Genomic DNA, 16,888 nt, shown 5'->3' with positions numbered 1-16,888 from the left:
CCCCCTTCCCCCATAGATGCTATATACCAAATTTGATTGAAATTGGTTCAGTAGTTCCAGAGTAGAAAAAAAAAATGTTCAAAAGTTTACGTACGACGACGGACGAAAAAGGATACTCAGGTGACCCAAAAAATTTACGAAAAACAGAGAAAAATCCATTTTTCTTAAACAATCGTATCAATTTGGTAATAACATCTTATAGACCCTATATGGTAATATCATTTTATGCGAAAAGAAAAACATTTAATCTTTTGAATAGAAGAACCTATCTCATGATAAGATGCAGTTATTTTTATTGCTAATGAACAGAAAAAAGTTAATGACCTTGACCAGACCTTGACTCTTATATAAAACGGTTAAACTTATCAACTAATACCATCACTTACTATTATTGTCTTCTTAGTTCTGTGAAAATTTCATGAATTTTTAAATACAAAAAATACAGTAACTGTTTTGTGTAAAGAGAGTCCTACCTTAAGTATAATTAGTTTATTAATCAATTACGGCGATCAATAAAGTATATAAAAATAAAATGATAGATGAAGCTTTGTTGCACAAAAGCAAGATAAAAGGGATGATCAAGATCAACAACATAACTAGTGTATTAAGGTAGAAAAAGCAATAGCTCATAATTTGAATTTAAATCTGTCCCCCAATATATCTATATCACCATGCAGATCATTTTTGCCCCATGTAATAACCCCTTACAATAGCCATGATGATGATTTTTAAAATAAGACAAGCATATCAGTATGAGACCAATTACATGAATTTTTAACTTATAAAATGCAAATTCTTTCTAAAACATCAGTACATTCCAATATCTAGAAGATTTGTAAAATAATTTTTACTGAAATTGTAACATTATATAATAGTGTTGTGTTTTGCGTGCAGTATGCCTAAATAGTAGGCAAGGTTTGGCACATGGTGCACAAATCGGAGGCAAGAGCATTATGTGTCATACCCTGACTACTATTTAGGCATAGTGCACGCAAAACACAACATTATTGTTATTATTATGCTGACTATTGTATAAAAATGACAATATTTTCTCTATTTCCAATGTTTCATTACCTCTCATATTCATGTAAGTAGAGCCCTATTATGACGTCATGTTGTGCTACCTATACGTCATAATCTGTTCTCTATTATTTTGAATATTCCAAGCATTAGGTATAATGAACATATAGTTTTAGAGAATTATAGTTGAGTAAAGGGAGCAAAATTGTCAGAAACTTTTTTAGAAAAAAATTATTTTATTTAATTTTCTTTTTTATTGGTAAAAAAAATTGAAACTAAGATTATATATATTATAGTACAGTTATAAAGATAACGGCGTCTGTGGCGTAATCGGTAGCGCATTAGACTGACAATCTGGGGTCATGAGTTCGCTCCCCGGCCTGGGCTTGGTCGGATTTTCTTCAGAAATGGAAGTCGTGCACTATTTCGGAATAGTATGCTTAAGCTATATGCGAGAATAGTATGGTATGGGTTTTATAGAGATAAGCTGACAGGAAGCATATTAATGAATTATGGTATGACCTTGAAAGGCTGAAATTTGTTTATGACCCTCACACAATAACGAAACATGCTTTTGATACTGGACTTTCTTAGCAGGTAACCTACGTAATTCAAAAGAGTGGGGTATTCTATGCGATTTTTATCAATTTAAAAGGCATGTGAAAATATAACAGCTTAATGAAAATGAATTCTACTTTAAAAATTATCTACTAGGTATTTAACCGCCTAAATTTCGTTAATCTCTTCAAAGCAATACGGAATACTGCTATGTAAATAAAACAATAATCGGATCAAAACAATGCCATTCCTTTTAATATCTTTTTCAATTACCATGTAATATAAAAGAACATTTTGTTGACCATAGCTTTTATCTAACAAGCCATGAACTTTAGAAGTTATACGTTATACTTACGTGGAGGCTGGCCCTCCGCACCCTGATTCCCATTATTATCTGAAATTAAAATTTGTACTTATTACGGAAGTTTCTAGTAGATATATTAAGCAAATCGTATCTTAAGTGCTTTATTTTCTGTCTTATATAGACTCTGAACTTATCCATTCTTTCTTTGAAAAATTATTTACCCTTCAATTGTCTTAAACTCAAAACGTATGGAAACGTAAAAAGATACCAGTATAAATTATCTATGTAAAGGAAGCATAAAATATTCATAATGAAGCATTAAAAAACTAGAAAGCTAGGAAGGATTATTCTTGAGAGGATGAAAAAAAGTTAGTTATCTCGTTATAAAGAGATTTTCTTGATATAACAAATGCAATAAATACTCAGAAAAGGTATGGGCCAACAATATTAAATTTAAACTTTGTCTTGTAAAAAATGCACATTCTTTTTAATGTAGCAGCAGATTCCAAAACTACAAAATAAGTGGAGACAAGTATATCTTTTCAAATTGAACGATGTAAGGCAATTGAAATAATGAAATTTGTTTATGAACCCCATGAAATTAAAAGAATGTGCATTTATTACAGGAATGTCCAAACAGATACCAAGCTAATTTCATTACGTTATTTTAGTAAGTATTAAATACATATGAAAATATATAAAGCTAAACCAAAATTAATACTGTGTAAATTTTATAGCCTTCATATCGTGTTTTTCATCATAGTATGCAGGAATACTGTTGCGTAACTAAGCATAAGTGAAACATTTAAAAGCTATGCTTTTTAAAAAATCAAATAATTTATACAAGCTATGTACGTTAGAAATATACTTACTTGGTGGCTGACGGTCCGCAGCCTGATTCCCATTATTATCTGAAATTAAAATCTTTGTACTTTCTACATATAATTCCAGTGTTAATTATTTTTGGTGCCTTTAATCTGTTAAATATAAACATTGAATTGATACATTAAAATTTGCTTTGTTTTTCTAGTAAGCCAACAGTGAAATTGATTTGAATACCATTTTCGTATATACTTACACGTAGAAATATACATGAAGACACGTGCGCTAACATGAACATTGAAAAATGCAAAGAAGTAGGACAGCGAGAAATTCAAATATTGAATATATTTTTATGCTTAAGACATGCAAAATGTAGTGCATGAAATATGCATGAAATTCCATTTAACGAGGCCTAATTATTTCATTTTGACAATTTTTACTGTTATAATTATTGTTTTAAAATGAATCACAAACCATTAAAAGTTGTCAATTTTTACTACAGAAAAGAGATTTCTTTTTCATTCAAGTAAATGAAAGTAAATGTAAAAAGTCACCAAACTGTGAAATTTCAAAAAAGTTCACCATCTAATTTCCCATATATTGCGGTAAAAATACATATTATGGTGACGTTGTTAGAGCCATTTCAAGTCGTAAAATCAAATTTTCAGATCTAGGAGTTACAAATAATGTTAATTTTGTAATAAAATTAAAATAATTAATGACTGCATGAAATTAAAAAGCTTCGCAATGATGCACACTAAAAGTTCCTTTAATTCAAAAGATAGTTTGAATTATATATATATTTTTGATTAATAAAATTAAGGGTATTTTTAATGAAAATGAAAAGGTCTGCTCCTTGTCAGGATCAGTAAATAATGGAAAATCCGTCGTCAATTTAGTGTATAAATAATGGACTAACAATAAGTATGAGAAACGTCAGTCAGCATTTGACTCAATGATAATTTGTATTTTCTGACAAGGTCATTGTATTGACCATAGAACTCACGAAATGATGACTTTAAACTAGACTGCTGATATTCTTCTTTCATCAACTTGCTTGTCAATAATTTACCTCGTTTTAGAAATTGTTCATACATAGAGCTAGCTCTTGAGTATCGAATCATCTGAAATATATACACTCTGTATGCAGGTGATGAAGGTATATTGCTGCATCAGTAAGGGAAGTTGACGATATTAATATAATTTTTTTTTTAAAGAAAATGTAAATTGTTGCATAATATAATTCCATATATTTGTAAACTGTGGTTTCATTAAATTTGACTGGTATAAATTTTTGTCGATTTTGTAAAACGGAAATTTTCAAGGATGCGTAATTTCGTGGACAAAAGCATTGCCTAAACAAATGAATAACAAATTTCTTAATTGAATGAACATTGAGTTTCGTGGATCTGCTCGAAAATTGGTGCTCAACGAATATTGATGAAACTACAGTAAATTCATTATTCATTCACATAGAAACACTTTTTATACATGTACAGACTTTCGTTAAATTCGGCCTTTGTTAAATGAAAAATTTTCATGTTTATCTTCCCTTCCATCATGACATATTATAATAAGGTCACATATAAGTCGCAATTTGTGCAGCTTGGTTGCTACAGGGCAAAAATGGTAAGATTTTGATTGATTTTTGTGCTCTGTGTAGTGTCCCTTTAGTGTCCCTTTCCAGAATGTTCATATGCTAGAGTGGAATCTTATTTGTGTTATTGCATAATTACATAGGGCCTTGGGTTTTAATGTACTATCCGAAAATCCTGTAAGTTTCACTTTGAAATGCCTAACGCTTGACAAAAACATAATTGCTATCTATTCCTTCCAGACATAAATAAGTTGAAGCCGGGTGTACATGTAAGCCAAAGACCTTCTAATCATAATGCCACGGCCTTGTTGTTAATAAAGAGTCCATCAACAATTTGTAAACATTGCAATTCAAATCTATGCTTTTCGTTTAAATAAGATGAAATTTAAATCTAAATCCTACCAAAAACTGCCTTCAGAACATATCAATGTTAAAAGGAATAAAGAAGATCAACGACCACTTAAGTATAATAACAATTATTCATCAATTTTAACGATCAATTAAGTCTGAAAATAAACTGATATATGAAACTAAGGTGACTAAAAGTAATATAAAAAGGATCATGATCAACAAAGGAATTAGTCTAGGAATAGGTAGATACGGTAGATGCAGTTACTCATAATTTGAATTCGAATCCGTATCCGACTTAATCAACATCACCATGCAGACCATTTTCATCTCCATGTAATAACTTCTAACAATGGCCATTGAAGATTATTTAATAAGAAAAACATATTTATGACTCATTTTATTTCATGTATAAATTCACAGGTCCCGTGTCACGGTAGGCGCTTCATAGCAATACGGAATACTGCTATGTAAATAAAACAATAATCGGATCAAAACAATGCCATTCCTTTTAATATCTTTTTCAATTACCATGTAATATAAAAGAACATTTTGTTGACCATAGCTTTTATCTAACAAGCCATGAACTTTAGAAGTTATACGTTATACTTACTTGGAGGCTGGTCCTCCGCAGCCTGATTCCCATTATTATCTGAAATTAAAATTTGTACTTAGTACGGAAGTTTCTAGTAGATATATTAAGCACATCGTATCTTAAGTGCTTTATTTTCTGTCATATATAGACTCTGAACTTATCCATTCTTTCTTTGAAAAATTATTTACCCTTCAATTGTCTTAAACTCAAAACGTATGGAAACGTAAATAGATACCAGTAACAATATGATAAATCATCAATGTAAAGGAAGCATAAAATATTCATAATGAAGCATTAAAAAAACTAGAAAGCTAGTAAGGATTATTCTTGAGAAGATGAAAAAAAGTTAGTTATCTCGTTATAAAGAGATGATTTTCTTGATATAACAAATGCAATAAATACTCAGAAAAGGTATGGGCCAACAATATTAAATTTAAACTTTGTCTTGTAAAAAATGCACATTCTTTTTAATGTAGCAGCAGATTCCAAAAACTACAAAATAAGTAGAGACAAGTATATCTTTTCAAATTGAACGATGTAAGGCAATTGAAATAATGAAATTTGTTTATGAACCCCATGAAATTAAAAGAATGTGCATTTATTACAGGAATGTCCAAACAGGTAACCAAACTAATTTCATTACGTTATTTTAGTAAGTATTAAATACATATGAAAATATATAAAGCTAAACCAAAATTGATACTGTGTAAATTTTATAGCCTTCATATCCTGTTTTTCATCATAGTATGCAGGAATACTGTTGCGTAACTAAGCATAAGTGAAACATTTAAAAGCTATGCTTTTTAAAAAATCAAATAATTTATACAAGCTATGTACGTTAGAAATAAACTTACTTGGTGGCTGACAGTCCGCAGCCTGATTCCCATTATTATCTGAAATTAAAATCTTTGTACTTTCTACATATAATTCCAGTGTTAATTATTTTTGGTGCCTTTAATCTGTTAAATATAAACATTGAATTGATACATTAATATTTGCTTTGTTTTTCTAGTAAGCCAACAGTGAAATTGATTTGAATACCATTTTCGTATATACTTACACGTAGAAATATACATGAAGACACGTGCGCTAACGTGAACATTGAAAAATGCAAAGAAGTAGGACAGCGAGAAATTCAAATATTGAATATATTTTTATGCTTAAGACATGCAAAATGTAGTGCATTCATGAAATATGCCTACATAACAAATCTGTGTGAATCACAAACCATTACATGTAACTCACAGAAAACGTAAGAAACGATCCTTAATTTCCCCATAAATTAATTCCATTTAACGAGGCCGAGTCTAATTATTTCTGCCCTAGGGATTTTGATAATATATTGATAATTAATTTTTACTGTTATAATTATTGTTTTAAAATTAAAAAATCGAATGTTTACCACCCCGATTTCTTAGGGGACCATATCAAAAGTTGTCAATTTTTACTTTTGGACCCTATGGGAATTTGTTGGAAAAGCCCCGATGTATCACATTTTTTCAACATTTTTCGTATTTCTGCCCTAGAGATTTCTTTTTCATTCAAGTAAATGAAAGTAAATGTAAAAAGTCACCAAACTGTGAAATTTCAAAAAAGTTCACCATCTCGATTGGTCTAGGTCGAAGCCAAATACCTCTGAAATTGCCATATATTGCGGTAAAAATACATATCTATGGTGACGTTGTTAGAGCCATTTCAACGTTCTTTTCAAAATAATTGTCGTAAAATCAAATTTTCAGATCAGTAGGAGTTACAAATAATGTTAATTTTGTAATAAAATTAAAATAATTAATGACTGCATGAAATTAAAAAGCTTCGCAAAGTGATGCACACTCGAATTAGACTCGGCCTCGTTAAGTTCCTTTAATCTCAAAAGATAGTTTGAATCATAAATAATTCAGAATGTTATATATTTTTGATTAATAAAATTAAGGGTATTTTTAATGAAAATGAAAAGGTCTGCTCCTTGTCAGGATCAGTAAATAATGGAAAATCCGTCGTCAACTTAGTGTATAAATAATGGACTAACAATAAGTATGAGAAACGTCAGTCAGCATTTGACTCAATGATAATTTGTATTTTCTGACAAGGTCATTGTATTGACCATAGAACTCACGAAATGATGACTTTAAACTAGACTGCTGATATTCTTCTTTCATCAACTTGCTTGTCAATAATTTACCTCGTTTTAGAAATTGTTCATACATAGAGCTAGCTCTTGAGTATCGAATCATCTGAAATATATACACTCTGTATGCAGGTGATGAAGGTATATTGCTGCATCAGTAAGGGAAGTTGACGATATTAATATAATTTTTTTTTAAAGAAAATGTAAATTGTTGCATAATATAATTCCATATATTTGTAAACTGTGGTTTCATTAAATTTGACTGGAATAAATTTTTGTCGACTTTGTAAAACGGAAATTTTCAAGGATGCGTAATTTCGTGGACAAAAGCATTGCCTAAACAAATGAATAACAAATTTCTTAATTGAATGAACATTGAGTTTCGTGGGTCTGCTCGAAAATTGGTGCTCAACGAATATTGATGAAACTACAGTAAATTCATTATTCATTCACATAGAAACACTTTTTATACATGTACAGACTTTCGTTAAATTCGGCCTTTGTTAAATGAAAAATTTTCATGTTTATCTTCCCTTCCATCATGACATATTATAATAAGGTCACATATAAGTCGCAATTTGTGCAGCTTGGTTGCTACAGGGCAAAAATGGTAAGCTTTTGATTGATTTTTGTGCTCTGTGTAGTGTCCCTTTAGTGTCCCTTTCCAGAATGTTCATATGCTAGAGTGGAATCTTATTTGTGTTATTGCATAATTACATAGGGCCTTGGGTTTTAATGTACTATCCGAAAATCCTGTAAGTTTCACTTTGAAATGCCTAACGCTTGACAAAAACATAATTGCTATCTATTCCTTCCAGACATAAATAAGTTGAAGCCGGGTGTACATGTAAGCCAAAGACCTTCTAATCATAATGCCACGGCCTTGTTGTTAATAAAGAGTCCATCAACAATTTGTAAACATTGCAATTCAAATCTATGCTTTTCGTTTAAATAAGATGAAATTTAAATCTAAATCCTACCAAAAACTGCCTTCAGAACATATCAACGTTAAAAGGAATAAAGAAGATCAACGACCACTTAAGTATAATAACAATTATTCATCAATTTTAACGATCAATTAAGTCTGAAAATAAACTGATATATGAAACTAAGGTGACTAAAAGTAATATAAAAAGGATCATGATCAACAAAGGAATTAGTCTAGGAATAGGTAGATACGGTTGATGCAGTTACTCATAATTTGAATTCGAATCCGTATCCGACTTAATCAACATCACCATGCAGACCATTTTCATCTCCATGTAATAACTTCTAACAATGGCCATTGAAGATTATTTAATAAGAAAAACATATTTATGACTCATTTTATTTCATGTATAAATTCACAGGTCCCGTGTCACGGTAGGCGCTTCATAGCAATACTGAATACTGCTATGTAAATAAAACAATAATCGGATCAAAACAATGCCATTCCTTTTAATATCTTTTTCAATTACCATGTAATATAAAAGAACATTTTGTTGACCATAGCTTTTATCTAACAAGCCATGAACTTTAGAAGTTATACGTTATACTTACTTGGAGGCTGGTCCTCCGCAGCCTGATTCCCATTATTATCTGAAATTAAAATTTGTACTTAGTACGGAAGTTTCTAGTAGATATATTAAGCACATCGTATCTTAAGTGCTTTATTTTCTGTCATATATAGACTCTGAACTTATCCATTCTTTCTTTGAAAAATTATTTACCCTTCAATTGTCTTAAACTCAAAACGTATGGAAACGTAAATAGATACCAGTAACAATATGATAAATCATCAATGTGAAGGAAGCATAAAATATTCATAATGAAGCATTAAAAAAACTAGAAAGCTAGTAAGGATTATTCTTGAGAAGATGAAAAAAAGTTAGTTATCTCGTTATAAAGAGATGATTTTCTTGATATATCAAATGCAATAAATACTCAGAAAAGGTATGGGCCAACAATATTAAATTTAAACTTTGTCTTGTAAAAAATGCACATTCTTTTTAATGTAGCAGCAGATTCCAAAAAAACTACAAAATAAGTAGAGACAAGTATATCTTTTCAAATTGAACGATGTAAGGCAATTGAAATAATGAAATTTGTTTATGAACCCCATGAAATTAAAAGAATGTGCATTTATTACAGGAATGTCCAAACAGGTAACCAAACTAATTTCATTACGTTATTTTAGTAAGTATTAAATACATATGAAAATATATAAAGCTAAACCAAAATTGATACTGTGTAAATTTTATAGCCTTCATATCCTGTTTTTCATCATATTATGCAGGAATACTGTTGCGTAACTAAGCATAAGTGAAACATTTAAAAGCTATGCTTTTTAAAAAATCAAATAATTTATACAAGCTATGTACGTTAGAAATATACTTACTTGGTGGCTGACGGTCCGCAGCCTGATTCCCATTATTATCTGAAATTAAAATCTTTGTACTTTCTACATATAATTCCAGTGTTAATTATTTTTGGTGCCTTTAATCTGTTAAATATAAACATTGAATTGATACATTAATATTTGCTTTGTTTTTCTAGTAAGCCAACAGTGAAATTGATTTGAATACCATTTTCGTATATACTTACACGTAGAAATATACATGAAGACACGTGCGCTAACGTGAACATTGAAAAATGCAAAGAAGTAGGACAGCGAGAAATTCAAATATTGAATATATTTTTATGCTTAAGACATGCAAAATGTAGTGCATTCATGAAATATGCCTACATAACAAATCTGTGTGAATCACAAACCATTACATGTAACTCACAGAAAACGTAAGAAACGATCCTTAATTTCCCCATAAATTAATTCCATTTAACGAGGCCGAGTCTAATTATTTCTGCCCTAGGGATTTTGATAATATATTGATAATTAATTTTTACTGTTATAATTATTGTTTTAAAATTAAAAAATCTGTTTAAATGTATCACATTTTTTCAACATTTTTCGTATTTCTGCCCTAGAGATTTCTTTTTCATTCAAGTAAATGAAAGTAAATGTAAAAAGTCACCAAACTGTGAAATTTCAAAAAAGTTCACCATCTCGATTGGTCTAGGTCGAAGCCAAATACCTCTAAAATTGCCATATTACGGTAAAAATACATATCTATGGTGACGTTGTTAGAGCCATTTCAACGTTCTTTTCAAAATAATTGTCGTAATTTCCCAAATAATGTTAATTTTGTAATAAAATTAAAATAATTAATGACATAAATTAAATCAGATGCAAATAATGTTAATTTTGTAATAAAATTAAAATAATTAATGACACTCCATTTAAGTTCCTTTAATCTCAAAAGATAGTTTGAATCATAAATAATTCAGAGTGTTATATATTATTGATTAATAAAATTAAGGGTATTTTTAATGAAAATGAAAAGGTCTGCTCCTTGTCAGGATCAGTAAATAACGGAAAATCCGTCGTCAATTTAGTGTATAAATAATGGACTAACAATAAGTATGAGAAACGTCAGTCAGCATTTGACTCAATGATAATTTGTATTTTCTGACAAGGTCATTGTATTGACCATAGAACTCACGAAATGATGACTTTAAACTAGACTGCTGATATTCTTCTTTCATCAACTTGCTTGTCAATAATTTACCTCGTTTTAGAAATTGTTCATACATAGAGCTAGCTCTTGAGAATCGAATCATCTGAAATATATACACTCTGTATGCAGGTGATGAAGGTATATTGCCGCATCAGTAAGGGAAGTTGACGATATTATGTAATATTATTGTAAATAATATGTTTTATGCATTCATTTATAATTTTACATTTCTGTGGTTAGAATGTAGTGTTTGTAATATATTTTTGTATATCACAGGTTTCAGAGTTAACAAATTTAGGTAATGCATAGGCTCGGGTTTCGGGGTTTTGCGGTAATTAGACGTTAGATATTGTCACAGATGTCACGTGATTGTTATCACTGTTAGATGCAGCAAGTGTTGGTACACGTTATTTTTTGTACGAAAAGCATCGCAATTACGGATTATTAATCTTGATTCAACACCATATAATTATTGCATTTGCGAGCGTAAGACTTATATGCACAGTTGATATCAAAAGTAAGTGATCAGTTTTTGGATTTACTTTGTGACTGTTTTTCGACTCCATCGGAGCCTGGGTACATGCGGGGTGTTCAAAATGGCGGACAGAACGAAGGTGGCGATAATTGGCCATTCATATATTAGAAGACTGGACAAATTTATGAGTGAAAATACACAATACAAAAATCTGTGTTTGGACCGTGACAAATTTTCGGTGGTGATCCGGGGGCAAGGTGGGCTAACAGTTCAACGATTGGCGACATCGACACTATGCACTTTCCACACAGTCCCAGACATTTGTTTTGTGCAAATTGGGGGTAATGACCTTTGTTTTGATCCCCCCGCAAAGATTATGAGGAACATAATTTCTTTGGCGAACTTTCTTATTCACGGGGTAGGTGTCAAACACGTAACGTTAATCATCGGACAACTCATCAGACGGGACCCTCAAAAATCGCCACCTGGCTACAACAACGGGGTTATTGAGGTCAACCAGCTCCTGAATTCGGCATCTGGATCCCTACCAAATGTAACCTTTTGGAAGCACCGGGGGTTTTGGGCTAACCTTCAGTACCTGGGGCCTGATGGAGTTCACCTATCTACAAAGTCACGCAGTACAGGTCCAGTACCGATGGTCAAATACCTTAATAGTATCAAATATGCGGTGGTCAACACTTGCAGGAGGCTAAGGCCAGTATTAATAAATTTGAAGTCACATATTATTATTATAATAATATGAACATAAATCATGTAAAATGATGCATATGTATAGGACATAAGTCAAATATCTAGTAAGAGATTCAGAGATATTTCTGTTCAAAACATGCAAGTGGAGTAAAATAATAACAATTTATACATTTGTTTTAGATATAAACTCCGTTAGAGACTGCAGTGCAATATACATGATGTCAAAGTTTTCCATGTTACTGTCTCGAAGTTACCGGTTCGCAAAGTGAACTAGCAGTATACATGATGTCAAAGTTTTCCATGTTACTGTCTCAAAGTTATTAGTTCGCAATGTGAACTTGCAGTATACATGATGTCAAAGTTTTCCATGGTACTGTCTCAAAGTTATCGGTTCGCAAAGTGAACTAGCAGTGTACATGATGTCAAAGTTTTCCATGTTACTGTCTCAAAGTTATTAGTTCGCAATGTGAATCTGCAGTATACATGATGTCAAAGTTTTCCATGTTACTGTCTCAAAGTTATCGGTTCGCAAAGTGAACTAGCAGTATACATGATGTCAAAGTTTTCCATGTTACTGTCTCAAAGTTATTAGTTCGCAATGTGAACTTGCAGTATACATGATGTCAAGGTTTTCCATGTTACTGTCTCAAAGTTATTGTTTTGCAATGTGAACTTACAGTTTGCATGGTGTCAAAGTTTTTCATTTTAGTGTCACAAGGTTGTTTTTATGCTATCTTTTAACACATGATCAAGAGTTAGGCATGGCCTTTTTATTCTATAACAGCTTGATTAATCACTAAAATGTAACCGATATGTTTGTATCACTGAAGATATTCATAGTAATGATTTGAAGCGACTGTTGTGAAAATCTGAAAATCATGTAATAATTATCAAAGTATGCAATTATGAAAGGCGGTATCTAATATGTTGATGAGACCTTTCAATATAACATCAATAGCAACCAGAAGTAGTTTGCTTAAAATATGAAGCTATATATTCTAAATACACACAATTCTTTCAGTTTCAACCATGCCAAAGAGACAGCCAGCCACAGACGAAACCCTGAGGAGGGGAAAGAAAAGGAAAAACCAAAGTGAAGTGTCAAAACCGGCGGAGCATCCAACCCTGCAGATCGATTATGAAAAACTTGCAGCTGAAATTATAAAGCAACAGGGCAGTAGCCAATCTCCCATCACTAACGCTGAACAAGTGGCTCCTCAGGACGTGCAAGTTTCAGATAATGCTCCTTCCACCGAATCCAGTGTGCATGATGCCGGTCCTTCTTCAGATGCTACAAGCAACATATCAGCATTACTTAATCAGCTATTGAGTTCAGGTGAGCCAGCAACCCCAAAAGTGGCAAATAGCATATCCATCACTGATGGGATTCCCCTCGGTGCAACAGTAGCACAACGCATAAAACAAAAAATCTGGGAAGATCAGTATTTAGATTTGCCTGTGCTGCTGCAGCAGCGAGAGGATCCAGTATCTTTAAATATTGCTGCCGGATCAGTTACAATACAGCAAAATGCAACAAAGCCAAAAACGCCTCTGTCAATTAATCAGTGGACAGATGCGTTTTTGATATTCACAGCAATATATTTGGAAAAGTCCCCAAGTGAAGCCCTGCATTTGTTAAAATATTGCTTTTTCATAAGGGAAATGCACAAAATGCTAGGAGAAAAGGCTTGGAGAGTCTATGACGAAAATTTTAGACAATTAAAAGAAACAGTTAATGTCCCCTGGCAAAAACCCATTGAAGAACTTAGAGTAAAAGCTGCTACAGGCACCTATGTTAATAACACTGCCCAACAGCCCTTTCGAAAAATGGCAAGCAGATCACAAATCCGTTTCTGCTATGCCTTTAACAATGGGGATAAATGCTCAAATGACCAGTGCCCCTTCTCTCATACATGCCAAACATGCAACGAAAACCACGCAAAAACAAGTTGTAGAGAGGGTAAAAGAAATCAATCATCAAATTTTAAACCCAGAGCTTCAACAACCACAGGGGGGGCTTCAACTTCCAACAACAGTCAACCCAAACAAATTAAGTGAATTTCTAGCCCATTATGATAGATCTCTTTCAAACTATTTGGTGCAGGGTTTTAAACAAGGTTTTCGCCTGGGTTGTGTCATAGATCCTATCATATCCCGTATGTCGAGAAATCATAAATCAACAATGGAGCACCCAAATATTATCAATGAATATATAGAAACAGGTCTAGAAAAAGGTAGAATTGCTGGACCATTCCTTACACCCCCATTAGATCGCTTTATTGTATCACCCCTCGGTTTAGTGCCAAAAGGTAATTCAGGTAATTTCAGAATAATTCATGACCTGTCTTTTCCTAAAGACCAATCCGTGAATGCCAACATTCCAAAAGAGCTCTCTGCTGTGCACTATGATTCAATTGATAATGTTGTAGGTTTGGTTCAAAAATTTGGTAAAAATAGTTTAATGGCAAAGTCCGACATCGAAGATGCCTTTAGGATAGTTCTAATTCACCCTCTAGATCACCATCTGTTAGGATTTCATTGGGAAAATTCATTCTATTATGACATGTGTTTACCAATGGGGGCAAGTAGCAGTTGTCAAATTTTTGAATCATTAAGCTGTGCACTACAATGGATAATGGAAATCGTTTTTAAAGCAGCGGGGGTTTCTCATATCCTAGACGATTTTTTCTTTGTGGGCCCACCAAATTCATCAAAGTGTAGGGATGATCTAGTTAGTTTCTTATTCTTGTGTAGGCAAACTGGGATTCCTATTAAGATGCAAAAAACACAGACACCAACAACTAAAAAAATTATCTATGGGATAGAAGTAGATACAGGGACAATGGAATACAGACTTCCATATGAAAAAGTTGTCAAGATTAGAGAAATGTTAGATCACTTAAAAAAGTGCAAAAAAGTCTCATTAAAAGAATTACAGTCAGCCATAGGTCTTCTTAGCTTCGCGTGTGGGGTAGTAGTACCTGGTAGGGCTTTCTTAAGGCGTTTAATCAATCTCACATGTGGTTTCGATGATTCTAAACGATATGTTAAGCTAGAAAAGGAAGCGAGAGCTGACTTAGCTACCTGGTCATATTTCATAGACCACTTTAATGGAAAGTCTGTTTTCCTAAATAAAGAATGGATGTCTTCAGAACACCTAAATCTCCAAACTGATGCGTCAGGGTCTCATGGTTTTGCTGCAGTTTTGGGTTCAAAATGGTTTGCGGAGACATGGCCTGATGCCCTTATACATTATCAAATTTGCATCAAAGAACTTTTTCCGATTGTTATTGCATTAGAATTATGGGGGCATGAACTTCAAAACAAAAAAATATTGTTTTTATCTGACAGTATGGCAGTTGTAGAAATCATAAATAAACAGACATCTAAAGAACATAACCTCATGAAATTGCTACGTCGGCTTGTATTAGTAGCAATGCAGTGCAATATACACTTTAGAGCAAAACATGTTTCAGGAAAATCCAATGTACTTGCTGACAGACTCTCTCGTTTAAAATTTCAGGAGGCTTTCAGGGAAGCTCCATTCTTAGACAAACATCCAACCCATGTTCCTTGCCAGCTTTTGCACATTTAACACCAATGGCCCGGAATCTAATACAGGCTTCTATCAACCATGCAACAAAAAAAGCATACCTACATACATGGAACATGTTGCAGCATTGGTCACCAACAACACTTGATCTTCCATTAAAGACAAGCACCATTTGTAATTTTTTGGCTCATCTTTACGAAAACAAATATTCACCAAGCACATTGTCATCACATGTTTCGGCCATTTCATTTGTTCATAAAATTTTGAATTTGCCGGACCCATCTCAGAATTTTCTTGTTCAGAAATTGTTAAAAGGGTGTCAAAAATCTGGCCAGGGAGCAGACTCGAGGCTCCCTATAACCGGGGAAATTCTTTTAAAACTAATACAGGCTATGTCATACAAGCGCCACTTGGAGTCACCGAATTCTGTTAAGAGCATTGTTTCTTACAGCATTTTTTGGATTTTTTAGATTGGGAGAATTAATTGTTAGGACACCGCAATCTTTGAATCAAGTGTTGCAAAGGTCAGACATTTATTTTGAAACTGAAAAAGGGAAATTAAAAAGCGTAAGTTTAATTTTGCGTCGCTCCAAAACTATACAATCTGGTCAGGCAGTTACCATCTGCCTAGAGGCCCAGTCTGAAAAAGAACTCTGTTCTGTGTTTGCCCTTTTTGATTACCTGCGCCAATTCAAACATTCAAAAGGGCCCCTTTTTCAATTCATTGATGGTACTCCAGTTTCAAATTCATTTGTTTCAAAACATTTAGAAGCAAGTATTACATTCATCGGTTTGAATCCAAAATTGTACAAAGGTCATAGTTTTCGCATTGGGGCAGCAACTCATGCAGCCAGGTTAGATTTTTCTGAAAATGCAATTCAACGTATGGGTAGATGGAAATCCGATGCAGTTAAGAGATATATAAGGACAGGGTCTTTTACACTTTCTATTCAATAGTTTGTCTTTCCCCACCATTGATTGAATTGATATCGATACAACATTAAACACCTGCTTATATAGATTTTTCTGAAATTAATTTTGGATAAATCATTTTATTCTAGTCATCTTCATATAGGTTGTCCCTTATTTAGCTTTAAATGGGTCATATTATGTCTGCCATCTTTCTGTAGATTGTCCCGTGATAAGCGGTCCATGGGTCAGATTAGGTAGGTTATGTCCATGTAGGTTGTCCATAGATACACACAGGTCAGATTATGTCTGCC

The 16,888-nt window shown here is 32.6% G+C and overlaps 2 protein-coding genes across 2 annotated transcripts; both read left to right on the top strand.

The window, feature by feature from the left end:
- The first annotated feature begins 13,141 nt into the window (after positions 1-13,141).
- Positions 13,142-14,170, top strand: LOC134251813 (uncharacterized). The gene has a single exon (XM_062734232.1). The coding sequence runs from the start codon at positions 13,142-13,144 to the stop codon at positions 14,168-14,170; it is 1,029 nt and encodes a 342-aa protein (XP_062590216.1).
- A 124-nt stretch (positions 14,171-14,294) lies between these two features.
- Positions 14,295-15,707, top strand: LOC134251812 (uncharacterized). Its single transcript, XM_062734231.1, has one exon. It carries the CDS (start codon positions 14,295-14,297, stop codon positions 15,705-15,707), a length of 1,413 nt encoding a protein of 470 aa, XP_062590215.1.
- Positions 15,708-16,888: the final 1,181 nt, after the last annotated feature.

This window comes from Saccostrea cucullata, unplaced genomic scaffold (genome assembly GCF_032062105.1).
Source record: "Saccostrea cucullata isolate Sc308-1 unplaced genomic scaffold, CSIRO_AGI_Scuc_v1 ctg118, whole genome shotgun sequence".
NCBI lineage: Eukaryota > Metazoa > Mollusca > Bivalvia > Ostreida > Ostreidae > Saccostrea > Saccostrea cuccullata.
The sequence above is the reverse complement of the archived record's forward strand: the minus strand, read 5'-3'. Positions and strand labels throughout refer to the sequence as shown.